General features: G+C 46.3%; 1 protein-coding gene across 1 annotated transcript in view; it reads left to right on the forward strand.

The window, feature by feature from the left end:
• The window catches only part of LOC138521541 (ly6/PLAUR domain-containing protein 8-like), a 50,412-nt gene that overhangs the window by 20,492 nt on the left and 5,744 nt on the right, over positions 1-24,176 (forward strand). The window contains exon 4 of the mRNA XM_069634463.1: positions 15,662-15,823. Within this exon, the coding sequence (XP_069490564.1) occupies positions 15,662-15,823 (162 nt within the window). The remainder of the gene's footprint in view (positions 1-15,661; positions 15,824-24,176) is intronic.

The raw sequence follows: 24,176 nt of genomic DNA on the forward strand, positions 1-24,176 counted from the left end.
CTGATTTCTACAGAGCCTTCCACTGGGTAAGGCTCCACCACCCTTTGCCCGCCTCAGAAATTGCATCTTCTTTGCCGGAATCAAGCACACATATCACTGCCTGACCCTCGCTGCCTGATTTCATGATGCAGGGTGCAGCGAGGTTGTTGCCTCGTTGTTAGGTAACTAGCCCAATCGTCTTCAGGCCACAACCACCGGCAGGCGGAAACGCCGGCGGCCACACTAAGGCCCATACAAAGGCCCCTGTTTGCCCCCTGAGCCTCAGTCAGCCACGCCAGCAGCCTCATCGAGGAGAGGGCAAGAGCCCCTCCTCACCTACGACATCTCTATTCCTACCGTGACGAATGCCATCCACGCGGCCCAACTGCCCCTCATGCCGTGTCGAATGCCATCCACGAGGCCCAGCTGATTTCTACAGAGCCTTCCACTGGGTAAGGCTCCACCACCCTTTGCCCGCCTCAGAAATTGCATCTTCTTTGCCGGAATCAAGCATACATATCACTGCCTGACCCTCGCTGCCCGATTTCATGATGCTGGGCGCAGCGCGGCACCAAAGCGAGGATGTTGCCTTGTTGCTAGGGAACTAGCCCGATCCTCTTCAGGCCACATCTGCCGGCAGGCAGAAAGGCCGGTGGCCACACTAAGGCCCATACAAAGGCCCCTGTTTGGCCCCTGAGCCTCAGTCCATCACGCCAGCAGCCTCATCGAGGCAAGGGCAGGAGCCCCTCCTCACCTACGACATCTCTATTCCTGCCGTGACGAACACCATCCACGCGGCCCAGCTGCGCCTCGTGCCATGTCAAATGCCATCCACGAGGCCCAGCTGATTTCTACAGAGCCTTCCACTGGGTAAGGCTCCACCACCCTTTGCCCGCCTCAGAAATTGCATCTTCTTTGCCGGAATCAAGCACACATATCACTGCCTGACCCTCGCTGCCTGATTTCATGATGCCGGGCGCAGCGAGGTTGTTGCCTCGTTGTTAGGTAACTAGCCCGATCGTCTTCAGGCCACAACCGCCGGCAGGCGGAAACGCCGGCGGCCACACTAAGGCCCATACAAAGGCCCCTGTTTGCCCCCTGGGCCTCAGACAGCCATGCCAGCAGCCTCATCGAGGAGAGGGCAGGAGCCCCTCCTCACCTACGACATCTCTATTCCTACTGTAATGAACGCCATCCACGTGGCCCAGCTGCCCCTCGTGCCGTGTCGAACGCCATCCACGAGGCCCAGCTGATTTCTACAGAGCCTTCCACTGGGTAAGGCTCCACCACCCTTTGCCTGCCTCAGAAATTGCGTCTTCTTTGCCGGAATCGAGCATACATATCACTGCCTGACCCTCGCTGCCTGATTTCATGATGCTGGGCGCAGCGCAGCACCAATGCGAGGATGTTGCCTCGTTGCTAGGTCCCTAGCCCGATCCTCTTCAGGCCACATCTGCCGGCAGGCGGAAACGCCGGCGACCACACTAAGGCCCATACAAAGGCCCCTGTTTGCCCCCTGAGCCTCAGTCAGCCACGCCAACAGCCTCATCGAGGAGAGGGCAGGAGCCCCTCCTCACCTACAACATCTCTATTCCTACCGTGACAAACGCCATCCACGTGGCCCAACTTCCCCCCGTGCCGTGTCGAACGCCATCCACGAGGCCCAGCTGATTTCTACAGAGCCTTCCACTGGGTAAGGCTCCACCACCCTTTGCCCGCCTCAGAAATTGCAACTTCTTTGCCGGAATCAAGCATACATATCACTGCCTGACCCTTGTTGCCCGATTTCATGATGCTGGGTGCAGCGCGGCACCAAAGCGAGGATGTTGCCTCGTTGCTAGGTAACTAGCCCGATCCTCTTCAGGCCACATCTGCCGGCAGGCAGAAAGGCCGGTGGCCACACTAAGGCGCATACAAAGGCCCCTGTTTGCCCCCTGAGCCTCAGTCAACCACGCCAGCATCCTCATCGAGGAGAGGGCAGGAGCCCCTCCTCACCTACGACATCTTTATTCCTGCCATGATGAACGCCATCCACGCGGCCCAGCTGCCCCTCATGCCGTGTCGAATGTCATCCACGAGGCCCAGCTGATTTCTACAGATCCTTCCACTGGGTAAGGCTCCACCACCCTTTGCCCGCTTCAGAAATTGCATCTTCTTTGCTGGAATCAAGCACACATATCACTGCCTGACCCTCGCTGCCTGATTTCATGATGCCGGGCGCAGCGCAGCATCAAAGCGAGGCTGTTGCTTCGTTGTTAGCTAACTAGCCCGATCGTCTTCAGTCAACAACCGCCGGCAGGCGGAAACGCCGGCGGCCACACTAAGGCCCATACAAAGGCCCCTGTTTGCCCCCTGAGCCTCAGACAGCCATGCCAGCAGCCTCATCGAGGAGAGGGCAGGAGCCCTCCTCACCTAGGACATCTCTATTCCTACTGTGATGAACGCCATCCACGTGGCCCAGCTGCCCCTTGTGCCGTGTCGAACGCCATCCACGAGGCCCAGTTGATTTCTACAGAGCCTTCCACTGGGTAAGGCTCCACCACCCTTTGCCCGCCTCAGAAATTGCGTCTTCTTTGCCGGAATCGAGCATACATATCACTGCCTGGCCCTCGCTGCCTGATTTCATGATGCTGGGCGCAGCGCAGCACCAAAGCAAGGATGTTGCCTCGTTGCTAGGTAACTAGCCCGATCCTCTTCAGGCCACATATGCCGGCAGGCAGAAAGGCTGGTGGCCACACTAAGGCCAATACAACGGCTCCTGCTTGGCCCCTGAGCCTCAGTCAGTGATGCCAGCAGCCTCATCGAGGCGAGGGCAGGAGCCCCCCCTCACCTAAGACATCTCTATTCCTGCCGTGACGAACACCATCCACGCAGCCCAGCTGCACCTCGTGCAGTGTCAAACGCCATCCACGAGGCCCAGCTGATTTCTACAGAGCCTTCTACTGGGTAAGGCTCCACCACCCTTTGCCCGCCTCAGAAATTGCATCTTCTTTGCCGGAATCAAGCACACATATCACTGCCTGACCCTCGCGGCCTGATTTCATGATGCTGGGCGCAGCGCGGCACCAAAGCGAGGCTGTTACCTCGTTGCTGGATAACTAGCCCGATCCACTTCAGGCCACATCGGCCGGCAGGCGGAAACTCCGGCGGCCACACTGAGGCCCATACAAAGGCCCGTTTGCCCCCTGTTCGCCAACGGACGCCGCCACCCCATGATCATACTCTGCAAGGTACTCTTTGCGCATCCCATGATTTCATCCCACTGCAGAGACCTGCATCTCCATTGCTAGCCTTGCCTAGTTAACTCCACACACTCTCTTAAACTCTTCATCAAATTACCCACATTGTGCCTATATTATACTGACCCTCGCTGCCTGACTCCGGAGTTAATGGTCTTCATGCTGTTAGGCTAGCCCTGGGCTGAATTCCCCAGCTGAGTACTCTTCTTATCGGCAAGCTGTGTGCTGATTTAGCCATGCCTACTACCAAAACAAATTGTATTGCCCACTGCCAATTGCTTCTGAAATAGCCTGTTCCCCTTTTTGTTTGAGGCTATGCACTGCATATTGCTTCTGAAATAGCCTGTTCCCCTTTTTGTTTGAACCTATTGTATTGCCCACTACATAGTGCTTCTGAAATAGCCTGTTCCCCTTTTAGTTTGAACCTATTGTATTGCCCACTGCATATTGCTTCTGAAATAGCCTGTTCCCCTTTTTGTTTGAACCTATTGTATTGCCCACCACCAATTGCTACTGACCCAACAAGACTGTTCCCCTTTAGTGTAACATATCTTGAGTTAGCCTTTTGCCCACAGTGTGCTTGAACTATACTTCTGCCACGACCAGGTCACTCTGACCCAGCCGTCCCTGTGCTTACACATTACTGCCCACCTGTCCCTGTCCCTCGGTATCCATACTAGCCTATCTGGGACCTCTTCTCCACCCTGCCATTCAATAGGTGCACCACGCTCCTACACTGTAGCACGATAGGCGCAGCTCTCCTCTTGAACTCCATACTTCTCTATACCAGATTGCATTCCCACAACTGTACTGACTCCACCAATCGATCCTATCTCACCATGACTCATGCCCGAACACCCAACTCACGTGTTCACCCACCTACCACGCCAGACTCAACAGACTCAGAACACGCACATTACCCATGCTCATATCCTCCCTTCCCATGCAAGTATCACACAGGAACCTCAGACTAATAACTCGCACATCTGCCAAATGTCACTTTCCCAACAAGGGACTGCACACCCTCAACTCTAGCACCACACTGCCATCCAAAACTAAGCCCACTATCAACCCCACCAAGTTACCAGATTTCACACCCAAAGCAGGTAAACAGGCACAACCTAACAAGACTAACCAGGCACCGCACCTCAAATGAGCCCTGCTCAATGTTTGCTCTCTTAACACCCATGCTCTTGAAATCAACAACCTCATCTCCGGCCAGAACGTAGATATATTAGCCATTACTGAAACATGGCTCCACGAAGCATCTGGTCCGACCATAACCTTAGCCCTACCCGCAGATGATTCTATCCTCAGACAGGTTAGACCCGACATAATTGGAGGTGGGGTAGCTATAATCTTCAAAAATTCCCTACATGTTAGGCCTATAACTCACCACTGGGAAGGCAACGCAGACATCCTGTCAGCCAAACTGACACTCTCTCCTAAAAGCACCATTAATATTCACCTCATCTATCGGCCCCTGGGACTCCCAGCAGACTTCCAAGGACACATCACCAACCTACTAAGCAAAAATATTTTAAAAAACTACCAAAACCCTACTCCTTGGCAACTTCAACCTTGGTTTCAAAGACCCTAATGATAAAACCACCATATATTTTAGCAAGGACCTCTCAGACTTTGGTTTCTCCCAAAATATTATTACTCCTACCCATTCCAAAGGTTTTACATTAGACTGGCTAGTCGACCACAATTGCCAGGCTACCATCACATCCAACACGATCTACCCATGGACAGAGCATAGCTGCATACAATTCTCCATCCCTACTGCCCTTATCACTAAAAAGAATACTCGTGCTCCAGCTACCCAAGCTAGAAGCTCAAAAAAGTTAACTACTGATAACCTCCCACCATATCTTGACCCACCGTGTCTAGCACCTCCATTTCCGAAAGATCCCAACATCTTAGCGGATATATTTAAGGACACCCTCACACACACAATCAATACAATTTCCCCTCTCGAAACCAAGAAAGAAAAGAAGTCTTTCCACTCCAATGCATGGTTCACAGAGGACCTGCAAACCTTACTCAACGACAAAAGCACAGCGCTCAAAAACTGGCAGGCAAACCCTAGCGACACCACTAAAGATAACTTTAAAGTCACGGCCAAAAAATACAAAGACGCCATATTCAATGCCAAATCTAAGGCTTACGATATCCACAACTTTCAATCCAAAGGGCTCTTCTCCATCTTCAATGAATTTACAGACCCTCCCATCTCCACAGATGAGATTGTGAAAGATGAAGCCTGGTGCAACAGCATACAAGCTGCCATGCTCAAAAAAATAGAACTCCTACAACACAATATTCGAGACCATTACAACAAGTTGTGTGCTGATATAGCCATGCCTACTACCAAAACATATTGTATTGCCCACTGACAATTGCTTCTGAAATAGCATGTTCCCCTTTTTGTGTGAACCTATGGTATTGCCCACTGCATATTGCTTCTGAAATAGCCTGTCCCCCTTTTTGTTTGAGCCTATTGTATTGCCCACAGCATATAGCTTCTGAAATAGCCTGTTCCCCTTTTTGTTTGAACCTATTGTATTGCCTACTACCAATTGCTACTGAGCCAACAAGCCTATTCCCCTTCAGCGTAACATATTTTGATTTAGCCTTTTGCCCACAGTGTGCTTGAACTATACTTCTGCCACGACCCAGGTCACTCTGACCCAGCCGTCCCTGTGCTTACACATTACTGCCCACCTGTCCCTGTCCCTCGGTATCCATACTAGCCTATCTGGGACCTCTTCTCCACCCCGCCATTCAAAATGTGCACCACGCTCCTACACTGTAGCACAATAGGCGCAGCTCTCCTCTTGAACTCCATACTTCTCTATACCAGATTGCATTCCCACAGCTGCACTGACTCCACCAATCGATCCTATCTCACCATGACTCATGCGCACATGCCCAAACTCCCAACTCACGTGTTCACCCAACTACCACGCCAGACTCAACAGACTCAGAACACGCACATTACCCATGCTCATAACCTCCCTACCCATGCAAGTATCACACAGGAACCGCAGACTAATAACTTGCACATCTGCCAAATGTCACTTTCCCAACAAGGGACTGCACACCCTCAACTCTAGCACCACACTGCCATCCAAAACTAAGCCCACTATCAACCCCACCAAGTTACCTGATTTCACACCCAAAGCAGGTAAACAGGCACAACCTAATAAGACTAACCAGGCCCCGCACCTCAAATAAGCCCTGCTCAATGTTCGCTCTCTTAACGCCCATGCTCTTGAAATCAACGACCTCATCTCCATCTTCAATGAACTTACAGACCCTCCCATCTCCACAGATGAGATTGTGAAAGATGAAGCCTGGTGCAACAGCATACAAGCTGCCATGCTCAAAAAGATAGAACTCCTACAACACAAAATTTGAGACCATTACAACACTCTAATGAACCAAAACCAGACTGTACAGACCTCATATATCCACAAAAACATCAACAGCCTCAAACTCACCTTTAAAGACATCTCTGAATCAGAAGTCAGCCTTGCAAGGGTGACATTTGCCCCCCTAAAATCATCAAAGAATGTGCCGAGCCACTAGCTCCACTACTGACCGCCTTCATGAACTCCTCCTTTAAAACAGGCATTGTCCCAGACAGCCTTAAAGAGGCCTGGGTGCGTCCCCTCCTAAAAAAGCCTACATTAGACCCTGCCCAGCCAAACAACTACCGTCCCATAACAACCGTCCCATTTCTTCTCAAACTACTGGACAAGGCTGCTCATGCCTGATCCAGCAATTCTTAGAAACCAACTCCATCCTAGGTAAAAGACAGTCTGGATTCCGCAAAGGGCATGGAACCGAAACCGCCCTGCTTGATCTAAAGAATCAAATCACCAAAATCCTTGACAACGGCAAACCTGCACTCCTTCTCCTTCTAGACCTCTCAGCGGCATTCGATCTTGTTGATCACAAAACTCTCACCTCACACATGTAGCACACTTCTCCGATCAAGCAGCCTCCTGGATAAGTTCCTTTCTTGAAGGAAGTGCTATGAAAGTCTTCTCTAACTCTGACAAAGCAGCTCCCTTCATCATCCACTGTGGCGTCCCACAGGGATCCTGCACTGCTCCCACGCTACACAATCTCTTTACTAAGCCTCTTTTTGATAGACTGGATGCACTTGGGATCGCATACACTAACTACGCTGATGATACCCAAGTGCTCCTTCCCTTAACCGGTGTATATAACCAATACCCTTCAGCATTAAGAATAATCTACTCCACTATCCAAGCATGGATGGCCACAAATGGCCTTTGCTTTAATGGGGACAAGACAGAGATCCTCATTCTTGGTCAAAAGGCTACTCTCGCAAAACTAGACTGTCTTTACGCCAACTTCACCATAGACAACTGCATCATCCCAGTCTTATCCTCAGTTAAAACCCTAGGGGTCCACATTGACGCTACCCTCTCTATGAACAAACAAGTTAGCGCCATTGTCTCTGCATCCGCACTTAGCACAAAACTCATCAACGCCATTAAACCCTTCCTAAGCAAGGAAAATTGTCTCTCCATAGCTAGAGCCACCATAGGAGCTAAGCTCGACTATTGTAACACACTCCTAGCCGGCATCTATATGAATAACCTGCATAGACTCCAAATAACCCAAAATAACTCACTAAGAGCTGCATTAAGTATCCCCAGGAGAGACCACATCTCACAAGCTAGAAGGTCGGCTCACTGGCTCCCAGTCAAAGACCGCATCACATTCAAAATCCTCACGACCACTCATAAATGCATGAACTACACAGCACCACCCTATCTATCAGAAACGCTATCCAGATCCACCTCTAACAGGCCCACAAGATCCAAATACACTAACTTACTCACTGTACCGCGCATCAACAGGGCCAAAGCAGGAGGGATGGCCTTCCCATACATAGCCCCTAAGCTGTGGAACTCACTCCCCACTGCCCTCAGAGCTGAAACGTCTCTCCCTGCCTTTAGAATAAGCTTCAAAACTGTACTCTTCAACTAACCTGTCATCTCTCACAGGCACACCCCCTAACCCCCTCCCTACCTGTTCCCTCAAATTGTTCCTGTTCCCCTAAACTGTGCCATGCACTTTTCTCAGCAACTATGCCTGTTTGTTTTCCTGATATGTATCTAAGTATGCTCATTCTCTGTAACAAGCGCCACAATGCCTCTGGGCTGATGTGCGCTATACAAATATGAATAAATAAAATAAATAAATGTTTCTTTGGCAATGGTTTGAGTATAAATTGGAACCTAACATTTGCTGCAGCGTTTTAGTGGGTTATCACGGGACAGAAAGAAGTGTGTCACAAGGTCTAAAGGCATTATGATTCCATATGAAATAATTACCTTTAAAATTCTCATTCACAACCTAACTCATTATTATAGTGATAGACACTGTTTTGTGAGCTGGACAGTGCTGCTAATAGACCACCAGCCAAGGTCTAATTCCAATAGACGCACATACCGACGCGCAGACCTCACAGTACTGTGCTACTGTTAAAAGATGCCAGCTCAAATGCTGGTTACCCACTGCTCTCGAGATAGATCCGCGCTTTAAACAATAAAATGTAAATTATTTTTAGAAAGGTAGCATGGCTACACCACAAATCAGTATTATTATAAAAGCATCCTTGGCTTTTGTCCAGGGTGCTAGTAGGATTTGTTTTAAGTGAATTAGCGTCTGCAGATTAGGCGTTTGCCCCATTTCCCTTTTAAAACAATTCAAAATAAGATGGTCATTGCCGAAAATAGTAAAGGATGTAAGCCCCTTTACTCTTTCCATGATGGCTATCTTGGGAGAAGAAGATGTGGCCAGCGATAGAGAGTGGGATAGGTAAATGGGGCTGAGGCTGCCAAGGTAAATGGAATGTGGATCAGGAAGTGGGAAGCCTAGAGGGGATACAGTGAATTAATCTGGGGACAGTGAGCAGGGGGCAAAGTGCCAGCAGATAATTGTTGATGTGCTGGAGACGTACAGGAGTCTGATAGAAAAACATGGGCACTTACTGTCAGACTCCACCCATGCTCTTAACCTCCTGATTGGCCAGCGGCTCTTCCCTGAGTGACAATATCACAAGAAGTACCTTTTTTTTTTATATACAGCTCTCTAGCAATTATTATTACCTAACACAATGTCACACATTTTATCGACTTGAAAATGATGGGAAACAGAGATGATGCTGTCCAGATCTGAACCTGTAACTTGCAGGATAACCAGAGATCTCTGCACCTGCTCCAGGCCTGCCTTCAGTTTTCAACTTGCCCATGTGCCTCCTCCTACTTTCCGCGTATCCATCTGTCCTTCAGGGCACTCAGTCCAGTCCATAGACTGAATCCACCATCACTGTATTTCCGCATGCCTGTCGTTCTTGCGTTAGTCCGCTCTGGAGTCAGGGGGCCACTGTTAAAATCTGACGGCCTTGAACATGTTGTGTAGCCCTAGAATTCCTCAAGGTAATATCATTCTTGGGTGAGGAGAAAACCAATAACACCAAGAAGGATGTTAACCAGAAGAAGGAGATAAGTTGACGTCCTGGGCCTTGCACCGGAATGGTTCCAAATATACTCTGATGTTGTTCGGCACCTGTAAAATGAAGTTTACAGATATCACCAAACAGTCATCAAGTAGTATTCTCAACAATGGATCTACAGTAAAGAAGACACTAACCTGTACCAAATAGATGTAGCGAAGATCAGAGAAAATACCCTTAGAACTTCCCCTGCAATGACAACAATAGACGTAAAGAAGCTGTAAGGGCAAAGGTTAATGAGAACACACCGCAAACCAGTAAGTTAACAAATGGGCTTAGCACTGTGCATGATGAAAGGAGCTTCTCTGGTCCAAGAATTTGCTGGGGCTGAACCCGACGGCACGAATACGCCTAAAACCCTGGGATGGCAAGTCTCTAGTCCACAGGAGCCACCAGATCCGACGGCACGAGCACGCCTGGCACTAGGGTGGCAAGTCTCGAGTCCACAAGAGCCACCAGATCCGACGGCACGAGAAAGCCTAATGGGTATTACAATTCCCAGACCAGAGGGTGGAGTAGAGGATGTCCTGTATTCTTTGTTGCTGATGTAGATATTCTGCATAGGTTAAGCAGGCACACATTAATAATCCAGCAGGAAATGATTGAAAGGAGAGAAACTGGTCTCCCGGTAAGCGTGGAAAAAGTTTTGCAGGTAAGATAACAAAGAAATGTTTCTGAACTCCTTATTGACAAAAAAGGTTCAGACGCTGTCTTGGGAAAACGAGGGTGATGTGAGAGATTCTCCCAAAGGCGTCCGATGCCTAACAAGAATGTAGCTCCTCTTGTTAACGTTACAGGTAGCAGAGAGGGCGAGACGAAAATCAGTCTGTAGGAAGGCTAGGGTTTCGGCAATGAGCGGGCAATTCCAAAAAGACAAAAAGGAGAAATCAGAACAGTCCGTGAAACATAGCTAGGAGTCGGGAACCTTGCGGGCAACTAACAAGCAGACAAGGAGTAGACAAGAGCAGTCCGTGAAACGAAGCGTAGTTCCAAATACCAGATAGTCGAAGCAAGAATCTGAGACAGAACAAACTTCACACCTCAATTAGAAGCGCTGTACTTCTTTACGCAATGGCTTATGAGCCTGTAATCACGTGACAACCTGTCACGCTGTACATGACCAGCATGGAAGGAACACCGGCCCAGTTTCCAGGGCAACCGAAAACGCTCAGCTAAACGGGTCCGTGCTGTGAGAAACACACTAGCCAAAGGCACAGCGCGGCTTTGGGGAAGGACCCTGTGAATAGTTTTGGCACGTAATCTCCTAGAGCCTTTGTAAGGTAGGGAATGGGAACATGGAGTCTGACTTATGTCACTGCACTGTTTCCTGACAGCCACAGCATCTCGCCTGCACATTCTCAAAGCCCACCCCGGACCCTGCTGCATGCACCAATGTGCTGCCCTTTTATGGAGGAGCAAAAATAACAAATGGCAACATGTAGCTGCTTTAACCTAACTGCCTAGGAAGCAAATCCTCAATTGCATGGCCTCCCTGAGTTTCCTAGAATCTTCCAGCTCACGCCTCCATGAAATACCCTCTGCCAACACGAGTCAATTGCAGCTCACCCTCACTTTAATCTAGAGAGCTGGATTTCATGAATCGGTCACACCATAATATAAGTGACAAAGTATGTGATCACTATTAGGAAGCGTAAGGATAAGCCGCCCTGTCATCCTCTCATGCAATGCATATGTGTGCAGTGGTGAAACAAATGAATGATTTAACTATATTCACATTTACCAAAAGTACAGACAGCCAAACAGTATGCCTCCCTATGATGAGAACCTCCCTCTCTGAAAGGTTGACACACAAGGCCTTATTCCTACAGAAAGTTGTACAGGTGCAGTAACCCTTTCAGCTATGCTACTGGAAGGGGAATCTGTGACCTGCAAGTTACACTCATACCTTTACAACAGGCGCATTCATTCTTTGAGCTATTTTATTGGGAATCAAGTTTGTACTCTGAAAATTACACTAAGCTTTATACAGTAGATACATTGATACACTGAGATATCTCTCCAACAAAAAAGGGCAACGAGTGCACCCAGAAGGAGGACCAGTTTGCTCCCCTGCTGCATCAAACACCCTCTTTCTGGTTCATTTGAAGCAATGTTAATCTGTTCTGAAAACCTTGAATTTGCAGACATGATTATGGAAGAACGCTAATTGGTGAATAGATATTTTTCAGATATTTTCCCAAACTCCAATTACAGTATTTCAGATCTCATAGATTTGCTCACCAAGAAATTCATCATGATCTGCCTTTGAGGTTTAGCCATTCGATCAGCACCCCTTATTAATAGTTGTCTTCACTGGCCCAATAATTCGAGATTACATTTTGGGGCCATCTGCAGGCTCAACTGATGAGGATCAGAGCGCAATTTAAAACTCAAGATAAGGAGTGTTAGGGAGAGGGTGTGACAGTCTGCAAGTACAGTTCCTCACCTACATGTATACACAGTCCTATATGCATGTTGTTGCAGCACACTGTGTGGCTGGCTGGTCTTTCATCAGACCCTAAGAGCAAGGGCTTCAATCCATTGAGTGCAATCCAATCTCTCTGAACAAATGTACCAGGAGGCTCACTAGAATTGGCACAGCTGCAGGTTAGCATGAATATAGGTCCCTTTCTTGAACACACACGTTATTACCTAGAACCTTTCAATTTCATGACATCTGCAAGGAAAGATTTTCCGTTTTGCAACTTTCCTTCCTTGGACATCAATGGAACCCACCGCTAATTGCTACAGTGTGGACCCTGTACTGAATTTTGGAGGCAAGCGAAGTCTTTTTGCTTGGCTTCACTTACTTGACTGACCTATGTTTGGGGCACTAGTGATTTGGGACTGTATTGTTTTACTGGAGCACACACTACCTTCCAGTGCAGTCCTGAAGGGGTACTATGTATACCTTCTTCTTTATCTCTATTAAGATTTTTGATTACCTTTTTGAAGTGCCTAGGGTGGACTTATGGCAGTGGGCTAAGATTTTTCATTCCTTTCATGGTATTCACACACACGCTTAATTTCTTACAGCCAATTGCCATTTTAAGTACCATGATACTCAAATAGCCTGTGGCACATGGTTTATTGCCTTGTCCTCTGCCCATCTTGTTCTTTATCCTTCATCCTACCACACCAGATCAGGATGTGCCATATAAGGCATGCACTTTGGTGCAATCCAGCTTGCTTTCCTGGGCAACAGGAAAGTATGTATAAACTGGCAGCTATCGGCAATGAGGCTGTCTTGTCTGAATCCACATTCCAGCCATTGCATGTCTGTTGCTTGCCAGATGTGAGGTCAAATGACTGGACAGGCCTGGTCAGTTTGAATAGTGCACATCCTTGCCACCGGTGGGCTTGGGCATCCCCACGCTGGATTTGGGATATGTGAGGGGGTCCTGAAGCCATTCATCAGATTGTCAACCCACCCTGAAGAAGAGAAGCGCAGCGATGAAGACCCAGGATATTTCAGCTAAGGATGAACAGCATTGCCAATGGCTAAGCCCTGCATCTCTTGCAACAATCCAAGAAGACCCTTGTCGGCTCATGGGACCAACCTGGTTGAACCTGTGCATGAGATGCCTGATACCATAAGCCGTCAGAAGTGTCCTTGGACTATCCTGCGGGTTGTCCAGCTTTGCACAAGGCCTATGCAGGCCATTGGTCACTGTCCTGATTTGGAGCTTGGAACTCTGCAGAATGTCAGCTTTTGACTGACCTTCCCTACTGCTGTGGCTGCTCTCCTGCATGAAGCAGGCTGTTTCCCCGTGACCGCGGTAAACATCACTTCCACCAATGTCTGCCATGTCTAGAGGGTATTCTCTCAACGTGTGAACTGTTCTTGCTTCGGTCCTCTAGTGCCTGGGCTGTCCTGCTGCAACTGCATGATGTAGATTTAAACCTCTGAACCTGCGGATCCTGCACCCCCTGCAACTGTACCAATGGCAAAAGTAAGTGGACCCTCAATTATAAGTATCTAGGGGCAGTCAATCAGATATTTGGAGTTCTGGACGTGAACTTGTATACCTGTTTAATCACATACTCCAATTATAGGGATTATATGGGCCTAAATTCCATCCCAATCTCTCCCTTGCCTGTTCGTGATTGGTGGAGTTATGTACCGGATCCTGCCAGGCTAACCCAAAGTGTGATTGGTTTGGGAGAGCACCCCTAAACACTTACTTTTCTTTTTTTTAACAACTTTATTTAAATCTGGATACAGCAGGTTACATTTTCCGAATTATGCAGTGACATTGTTATTGCTTTCAGCCCCATATATTCCCCTCCTCCCCTCACCCTTCGCTCTGACAACTTGATCCTTTTCCCCCTTTGGGGTCTTTCCTTCTTACTGCTCCTCCCCTTGCTCCTCGAGCCGTAGGGCGAGTCTCGCTTGACGTGGTTGGAAGGTTAGGTATGGGAAGGCTCTGTCATATTCCAGGACTGGGTCCCAACAATCCGTGAAGCAAGGTAGCGCCCCCTCTTTGGCCACTGTAACCTTTTCTGCCACCAGAATGTCCCAGACCTTGGTCCACCACAGGGGAAGTAGGGGGCCTTCCTTGGATTTCCATCTGCGGGCGAGTGAGATCTTGGCCGCTAGTAACAGCAGAGTTATCAATTTTGCAGTGGATCCCGATCTTGGATAGCAGTCCAGTACTGGGATGCGCAGAAGGACCACCTCTGGTGTCAGCGGCAGTTTGCGGTGAGTGTTGGGCTTCTATTGTCTGTAGTACCTATTTCCAAAACGATGGAGCATGAGGGCATTCCCACCACATATGGAAGTATGTTCCCCGAGTACCACAAAGTCTCCAGCAATTCGGATTCAACAAGTTTTTGAAGTGGTGGTGACGTTCCAGTGGGTAGTACCAGCGATAGAGCAGTTTGAGCACCCCTTTTTTGTTGGTGATGCATCTGGATGCAGAGTTGTTTCTGGACCAGATGTCGACCCATGTCTGGTCCTCAATGCTATGCCCTAGGTCTGTTTCCCATTTGGCCATGTATGCCGGTCTCAGAACTAGCATGTTTAAGTGCTTTATTCAGGAACTGTATTCAATGTGTTGCCTTTGCCAATGCTTGTTCTTAGCAGTCTTTTAAGACGTCTTGCTCCCTAAACAGGTACTTATCTGAAACTTTGGTTCTGATTAGGCACAAGACCCACCTATTTGATGGAGGTGGACTGTTTAAAATATAGGGGTCTTTTTCTTATAAGAAAGGTATATTGCTACTGTTTTATTGCACTGTTTTCTTACTTTACTGCTTACCGTTTTTCCTGCTTCATTGTTTTGAACTCTTTTTGCTGTGTTTCAATGTAAATGTGGACAGCCTCACAATGAGATCACCAATTGCATACTCATATGTGTAGATAGGATATTTAAGTGCTCTTACTTGACTTTTACTTTCCCTGCTTACAGTGAAGGCCGAATAAATGAGTATATTTGGGTAATTCTGTGTTGGAGTTTGCCTAAACCTAATTGTCAATTACCCTGTGCATCATCTAGGATGGGCTATCAGAACTCTGCCTCAGGGCTGCTTCTGAAAACCCAACTTAGCAACATCAAACAGGTGGGATATATCTAAACTATGAGGGAGCAATACTTCTAAACATATTTGTGTATTTTAACATGTCCATGGACACATGATAGAGAGAATCATCTTGCCGTAGTGTTGCTTAAATCTTCCCTTCATCTCTTTAGCTAAATCCTCGTTGAGGCAGTGCCCGATTGAGCCGTACTTGGTAAAATGGGGGCTTCTAAACATGTTGTACCTAAGTGCAAGAGCGTCTAAAAGCAGGTTAAAACTCTGTGATGTCATTCTCAGTAAAATTCCGTCTGTTTCTGTTTGCTGTGATTTATTTGGAAGAATCTGTGTTTTCCAACAGGTTCCAATATCCGTCTTTTTGCCTACAAGGGCTGTGTGGATCGTGCCAGACAGGCAACCTGCGATACAGAAGTAATCTTCAGGAGCTCACGGATGGCCTTGTACATTACTAGAGAGTGCTGTGACTCCGACTCATGCAACACAGGGGATACCAAGCAAGCTGGTATGTAATATCGACGTGCTATGTTTGTGTGGCAAAGTGACTACATTTCTCCTGACCACTAACTTTTTGATTTTAATACATTTTAATATATGCAGATACTCTGAATCGTCTAAATACACCCAATACCTCAATATGTTTTATTTCTTGCTGCGATGTGGCCAAAATAATGTTGTTAAGTGAGGTTTGTGCATCAGAGAAAGGATGCATCATGTTGTCATGCTGTTTCCTGCACTGCTGTTATCCAGTCAGCATTGGATTCTGCTTAGTGGGCCCAACCTATTCTCAGGCGAAGGTTGCAAATTTCTTTTCTAATTGTCTAGCTCAGCTTAGAGTTGATAGAAATTAGATGTGTACTGTGAACTTCCCATTCCCAGCGTGCTCTTATGTTCTTAACGAAAATAAAGGAGCAATGGGCCTATAACTAGAAAGGCATTGTCGCGGGCCCATCTTGAAAACTGGAATAATTATCGAAACCCTCCACAACTTATTAATTACTTTAGTATTTTTGATTTTATTGAACAAAACAAACAGAATTTTGGCACATATATTCGGGTCAAGCTTAAGAATTTAGTTTGATAACCTATTAGGGCCAGGTGCCCCTGAGTTTTTCGATTTAATAATCAGGTCAGCAATGTCCCTCTTTGTATATTCCATAAGCCATAGGTGTTAACTGTTTGAATTTACAGAGACATTAATTCCTTTAGTATCATACAGTTTGGAAAAGTGCCCCAACCAGGTGTTTTCATTAATAGGGTTAAAGAGTACCTCTGTCTGTGGATTGTCAAGTTCATTAATTAGGTTCCAGAAGTTGACGGAGTTAGGTCCTCGTAAGGATCTTAATATAGCTTTGTTTTCTCGCTGAAATCTAATACTTCTGTGATGGATAGACCAGTTTTTATAGCTTTGTTCAATTTTCTTTTTCATGCAGGCCATACAAACTGAGGAATAACCTGATTTGTTAATGCTTCTAATCTCTTTCCTTAGCAGGGGTTTATGATCCCAAACATCCCTGTCGAAGATATGGGTAATAGTGCTCCTAAAAGTATTCTTATGACTAAATGACTTCTCCATTTTAATAAGGGACAACCCTATATAGTCTTTAAACTTTAAGGCGGAATATTGGTCTGCCCGCTGGTAATACTAGAAGCTCTCAAGATCTTTTACCATAGTAGCAATGAAGTTAGTATTTTTTTCCCAGTCCATTTTATTCTGTTACCTACACAGTTCGTTACCAAACCGTGTTTATAACTTGTTTTTACAGGTTGTGTGTCAAATTATAAAATTCAGTTGTGAGCATACAGTGGTCACTAAAGTTGTTTTGAATGATTTCAACCTTCCCCATACAGTTGAACAAACCCACAGAACAGAAGATGTAATCTATAATAGATTGTTTATAAATAATTCCAAACCCCAAATCTCGGCAAAGTGTAACCAAATTCTGCCGCGAAGCTTGGAGTTTCCCCCTGTTTTGATTGAAGGGTCTACATTGGAAATGTGTAGGTCACCCACTAATGGATCTTCAATACAGTCAGCATTCAAATCCCCCGCAATTACGAGGTAGCCCCCTTTGTTTGCTACTGACCAAGTTTCGATTAGAAAGCCTAAGTTACACAGTTCCTTCCAAAGTTGATGGTCCGGTAATTCCGAAGGATTCCAATAAATATTAACTAAAAAAAAAGCAGTGTCAACTGCGTTAAACTTCACTAAATACCCAACCACTAAAAAGTGATGGGCAAAATACCATTCTCCTTTAATTCGCGGGTTTGTTTCATTCTTGAACGCAATGATATATTAATCCCAATACAAACAAAAATGGATCTACAAAAGCTTCAACCTCATCGGGATGTTTGTCAGCCAGGATTATTCCTTTTGTGTTACAGTGTTATACAGTTTGAGGCCTCAAGCAAACTTCTGTTTATAACACATGTATTAAACACAACTTCTTATCCACTGGGTAGTGCTTCTAAAAGGTTGACAAATTATGTGTCATACTCAAAGGCCTTCTTTAGGGGCAAAGAGTAATTACCTGATGATATGTTGATCAAGAATGTGTTTTTTCTATTCAGTGTTATCTTTAAAAAAAGAAAATGACCCATAAAGTATGTATGTAAAATCTGTTTTTAGTTGGCCTCCATTAATTTCAAGTGAGGCTGCATCCCAATGTGATGTTGCATTATGAAGTAGTTGACAACTCTTGCTAGGAAGGTATGACAGATACTTTATTAGTACCAGAGTTACAGGGCTGCAGCCTCCCTTCACCTTGAGCAGCTTCTAACTGAATCCATTTCAAACATAACATTCTTTAAGCTGCTGAACCATTCTGGGGCTCTCTATTACATCAAAAGCTAATGAAGAGTTCTATACATGAAACAAGCAACTATGTGCATTGTTAACCCTTTTACTATGTACACTAAATAACATACTTCCTTCTCTTCCAATGAACTGAGAGAAGGTAGATATAAGCCATGCACATGAACAGAGTGGTTTGATGAAGGTCTGTGCATTTGGACAAACAAATTACTGAGAAAAATTTAGCAATTACTGCTTTGTCTGTAAAGCAAAGCAGGTTGACAAACATCGTCAGGAGAACACTAACAATGGGGCGAGAATCAGGACACCTGTTCGGCTGTGCGGCAGCTATGATCTTTTCGCAATGCTTTTCTTGTTCCACACCTCGCCATCTTCCAACTGTACTGCATTGCCACACTCCTTCCACACAGTCCTTACCCCCGAAAACTTTGAGTCAACCTTCTTACTACATCTTGGAAGTCTAAACCTTACCGCATCACCTCTTTTCAACCTCCTTACCCCACTTCCATACTTCAAATCAAACCTTCTCTTAGATTTCTCTCCACGCAATCTCATTCACTCATGAATTAAACCCACATCGACTCCCACCAACTTGGAGTGACCGATCCATCCTGGTACCAGCAAAGTGTTGGCCTTGTGCCCCCTCATTACTTCAAAAGGAGACACACCATCACTGGATGTGGTGTGCACCTATACTCGAACACCCTCCAAAGCAACTCCTTCTGCCAATCACCACCAGATTACACCGACAAGCGGATACCATCCATCACAGTTCTGTTAAAGCGTTCCACACATCCATTGCTCTGTGGGTGATACAAAGATGTCTGCTTATGCTTAATGCCACTCTCATCAAGCCACTTCTGAAACTTCTTTGCAACAAATTGTGGTCCATTGTCACTGACCAAATGAGTTGGCCAACCCTCTCCAAAATAAACCCTCTAAAAATTGTATAACATTCCTATAGGTGATATCCCTGATCACCCTTACTTCCGGCCACTTACTGAGAAAATCTGTTACCACTTTGATATAAGAGTCTCTACTCCGAGGAAAGTTTAACAAATCAATGGCAATGGTGTCCCATGGGATATTTGGTGCCCTGGTAACATCATCGGTGGGGTCTTTGTCCCCAAAACCTTGTCACTGTTACAACACTCATCACACTCTTTGATCCTTGTCTTAACAAACCTATCCATGCCAAGCCACCAAAAATTCATCCTTATGAGAGCTTTTGTTCTACACACTCACATATGTGCATTCTGAACAATGTCCACCACCTTTTCTTGCATCCCCACTGGAACCAACATTCTCTGAACTCTACACATCAAGCCACCCGAGTCGCTTAGGTCTTCCTTCACCTTCCTGAATTCTTTGAGTTGACCACTCAAACTTTGATCATTGCTCTGCCTCCATCTGGTTGCTATCAACCCCTTAACTTCGCGATATAGCTCATCATCATCATACACTTCATGCCAGCTTCTCTCACTCAATGACTCCTCCGCCACAAAGATGTCCTTATACCTTCATCCGAATTAAAATAAAGTTCATCATCCTCAACAATGGGATTCGGGGACAACCTATCAGCCCCCACATTATCCTTCATTGACATGCTCAACCACAAATTCTAGACCTTGTAACCTTGTTATCCATTTGGAAATTCTCCTTGAGACCCCATCAAGTCCCTTCCTGTTAAAAATTACAACTACAGGTTTGTGATCTGTTCTCACTGTGAACCCTCTTCCATACAAGAACACCCTAAATTTGGTTATTGCCAACAAAAAAGCCAGTGCTTCCTTTTCTATTACATAATATTGCATTTTGGTCTCCTTAAGTGCCCTATAGGCATACACTATGGTATGCAAGCCATGTTCATCTTTTTGCATAAGTACACTCCCTAAATCTAGTTCAGAGGCATCAGTAAATACAATCGTGCGTGCATTATCCCTGAAAAACTGCAAGATGAGGGCCTTTGTAACATCTTCCTTGAGCCTCTCAACCTCCTCTCTCATCTCCATCTCATATTGTGAAACCTAGGCCTTTCTCCCACTATACAGGACTCTTAAATCTAGGTATAGCCTCCATCATTGTCTACTGTAGGGTGAAACATAATGTATTGTGACACATGGGCCTCTCTGCCACTTTGCAGGACACTCAATCCTAGGTGTGAACTACATCTTTGTCTATTGTATGGTGAAACGTAGTGTATTGTGAGACCTGACCCTCTCCCCACCATATAGGATTCGCAAATCTAGGCATTTAGCCAAACTGCAAAGGTGAGCTGCGAGACATATAACCCACTAACCAAAAAGCTCAACATTTCTGCATATTTAACTCATACAACCACCTCTCGCACAGGGAGATAGCCACACGCACTTGACCACACCGCAACAACAAACAAACAATTAAGCCATACCAACAGCACACAAGGACTTACATCGATCCAATACTCGCACCAAAGCTCAGCGCACGGTGTAAACCGAACTGTAGCTGCCAACAAGACACCACTTCTCTGACTATCCTACTCCCTCTTCACCTTACTAACCTTCCCTGCCTTCTCGTTTACAGATCTGCCTGAGCGCCTGGGGACCAATTCCATCAGTGATGGTGCATGGTACAAATACCTTTAATGTTTAACATTTAATATTTAACATTAACGTTCAACCAATACCTGGCACTTCTTGCCCACTGCATTGCCGCGCTCTGCCCGAACTTCCAGTGCTATGCGGATGTCACTCAGCTAATTTTCAGGCTACCCTCAGCCACCTCTTCTCCCTCTCTCATCTCTGACTGTCTGTCCGCCATCCAGGAGTGGTGTGCCGCCAATGATCTCTGCCTTAATGCCGGTAAGACCGAGATTCTCCTCATCGGCACACCCACACCCTCCATTCCTGTCACTCTCTGGCCGGCCTCTCTTGGCCCTCTTCCCCCTCTTCCTCCTCCCACCTGTGAGGCTAAAAACCTCAGGGTTTTCGACTCCACACTCTCCTTCTCTCCTTGCATCTCAGACGTCTCTAAGAAATTACACTACCAGCTGCACCTCCTCAGAGGTATTCCTCCTTTCCTCTCTTTCCCCCAGAAGCTCACTGTCTCCAGAGCTCTGGTTCTCTCTAGGCTGGACTCTTGCAACAGCCTTTTTCTAAATCTGCCTGCTTCTACTCTCCCCCCTCTGCAGCTCATCCAGAACAGGACTATGAGACTTGTCCTTGGAATCAAGCCCTGGGATCGTATCTCTCCAGGACTGGAATCTCTGCACTGGCTCCCAGTGGCTGCGAGGATTAAGTTCAAAACCCTCTGCATTGTCCACAAGGCCTTCTGGGGCCCAGGGCCTCAATACCACCAACTCTCTCTTCCTAAATATATTCCTTCTCGAGCTCTTCACCCTTCCGCCTTCAACTCCCTATGAGTCAGTCGCTTCTCCAAGCAACGAGTTGGTGGTAAATCTCGTTCTTCGGCTGGGGCCTCCCTCTGGAAGAGCCTACCTGCCCCCCCTGAAACTTGAGGAGAATCATCTCCGGTTCCGGAAGCACCTCAAAACCTTTCTCTTTGCTTCTGCTTTTTCTCCACCTCTCCCTGCTGATTTCCTTGCTGAAACTGAAACTGCACTGGTTACCTGGCCACCCTCTGATCTCGGGCCCAGGTCCCCTCCCCCGCCAGTCGCAAACCCGCACTGCCTTCCTGGCAACCCCAGCACTTGGGGACTGTTTTCTGTATCACTACAGTCCCATTACCAGCGCTTGACACCTAATGTCTCCGCTGACCCTTTACCCTTGCCACCTGCTGGCCGCGCTTTACTTATTGTTATTTATTCTACTATCCCATGTACTGCACTGTCCCCTCACCCTTCCCCTGAACTTCCCCTCTTCCCCTTTCCCATGCACTTGCGCGATCTGAATGATACCTGGCCTAGTAGGATCGTTGTCTGTCTTCCCTCTGTTCCCTCTCCCTTTCCTCATCACGCCTTGAAACACTTGTGTATTGGCACGTTAGAAATGCCTTATCATATCATATCATATCATTTAGCATCTTACATCCCATTCAAATGGTACACCTTTTCTTGTCAACCTCTGCATATTTACTGTCTTGCTGGCAAGAGTTTTGAAAACATTTTTATAAAATTCAATCATCCCCAAAAAAGATGATACTTCTGCCTTGTTTCCTGGAGATTGTATTTCCAATATGGCTCTCACTATGCTCAATTTGGGACGAACACCATCCCTAACAAACTCTATCCCAATTAGTCCACTGCGGTACCCCAAATTTACAATTTTCAAGGGTTAAGATCTTTCCAGCCACTTCCAATCCCTTGAGCGCTCGTTTATAACCTGATGCCATGCTCACTCCTGTCCTTCCCCCAGACCTACATTCCATCTTGGTGGAATGTTACACCATCTAACCCTCCTAAAATATTGTGAATCACTTGCTGAAAAATGCTAGCTGTGGCAATCAAGCCAAACGGCATTGCCATACATTTCAGTAGATCAACCTGTGTAATGAATGTAAGGACATCATGAGAGGCAGGATGCATCCTAATCTGATGATATGAAGATTTGAGATTCAATACGGAGAAAACCTTGGCCCCACTCAAATCAGCGATCATCTCGTCAATCTTTGGCATGGGGAATCTCTTGGTCACCATGCTCAAATTGACTTGTCTGAGATCAATACATTATGTTATGCAGCCATTGGGCTTTTTTTACAACCACTATAGCACTAACCCACTCCGATGCCTATGCCCTCTCAACGACTCCTTCCTTCAGCATTCTGTCAATCTCCAACTCTACTTCCCTCTTACATGCTATGGCAACCAGCCTAAGCTTAGCAGCAAATGGAACAGCATTCTTTTTTAGCCTAATCTTGTGGATAAACCCCTTCAGACACCCAACATCAGATGTGAAAACATTTGGAGACCATTTAGCCATCTCATTCTCCCTTACATTCTTGCACTCTTTCTCATTACATTCCAATGAGATCGCGTTACATCCATTATGAATATGTTCCTTTCCATTGGGATCTAGTTTCACTTTGAGTGCAGCCTGGCAGCTCCATGACAACAGGTTTCCTCCAACACTGGTTACATATACCTTTCTGGTGGTGGTCTCATCCTTAAATGATAAAGTGGTATCTAACTATCCAATTATTATAATTAGAGTTTCCCCATATGCATTGGCCTTCACCCTGGTCTCCTTCAACATGCGCTTAGATAGTCTTTCTTCCCAAGATTCCCTGCTAATCAAAGTGTAGTCAGGACCACTGTCAACTAGCATCTCGATGGGTGAGCCATTGACTCCAATTAATGTTTTGGGTTTTTTAATCTTAACCTCACACACAGCATTCACTACTTGTATGGCATTCAACCCTTCATACACATCTTTATAATCATCACCATCATCTTCAATTGCTCCTACATTCCCACTCCAAAAACGACAGCATTTGGATGAATGAACCCCTACACTCAAGATGCAGCGCCGTGCATTCTCTGTCTCTCACTAAGCGATCAGGATTCCCAGATCCATAACAGCCCTAAAAGATCTTGGTCCTCCATGACCACCAAATGCTTCCCTTCTGTTTCTTGGGGAACCTCTTCCTCTTCCTCTGTTCTTGTATCTACCTCTGTGTCCCCAATCATTGGGTTTATGGTATGCCGTCCCCCCTCACTGGAGTTCTTGCACCCGGGATCTCTTTTTTAACTATACTGAATTTAGACTGCTCAAGGGGTTTCTTGGGGTTATCAAATCCCCTCTTGTTTTCCTTGACTAGTTCCTTGATGTACAATGCCAGATGTTCCACATTTTTGGCTATTTCTATGGCTCTGTCCAGAGTAGGATCCTTCTCCCTCCGGAGTTCTTCTCTCACTTTGTCATCAGAGCACTTGATCATTAATTGATCCCTAAGTTGTTCCTCCTGACAACACGGTTTAAATTGACACTTTATAGCTAATCCCCTTAGGATTCTGAGGAATTCCTCAATGCTTTCTCCTTTGCTCTGATCTCTGGTGGCAAACCTATATCTCACAAGAATTATGTTTTATTTTAATTCATAGTATTTA

Source organism: Ambystoma mexicanum, chromosome 1q, assembly GCF_040938575.1.
Source record: "Ambystoma mexicanum isolate Mex_15411 chromosome 1q, UKY_AmexF1_1, whole genome shotgun sequence".
Classification (NCBI taxonomy): domain Eukaryota; kingdom Metazoa; phylum Chordata; class Amphibia; order Caudata; family Ambystomatidae; genus Ambystoma; species Ambystoma mexicanum.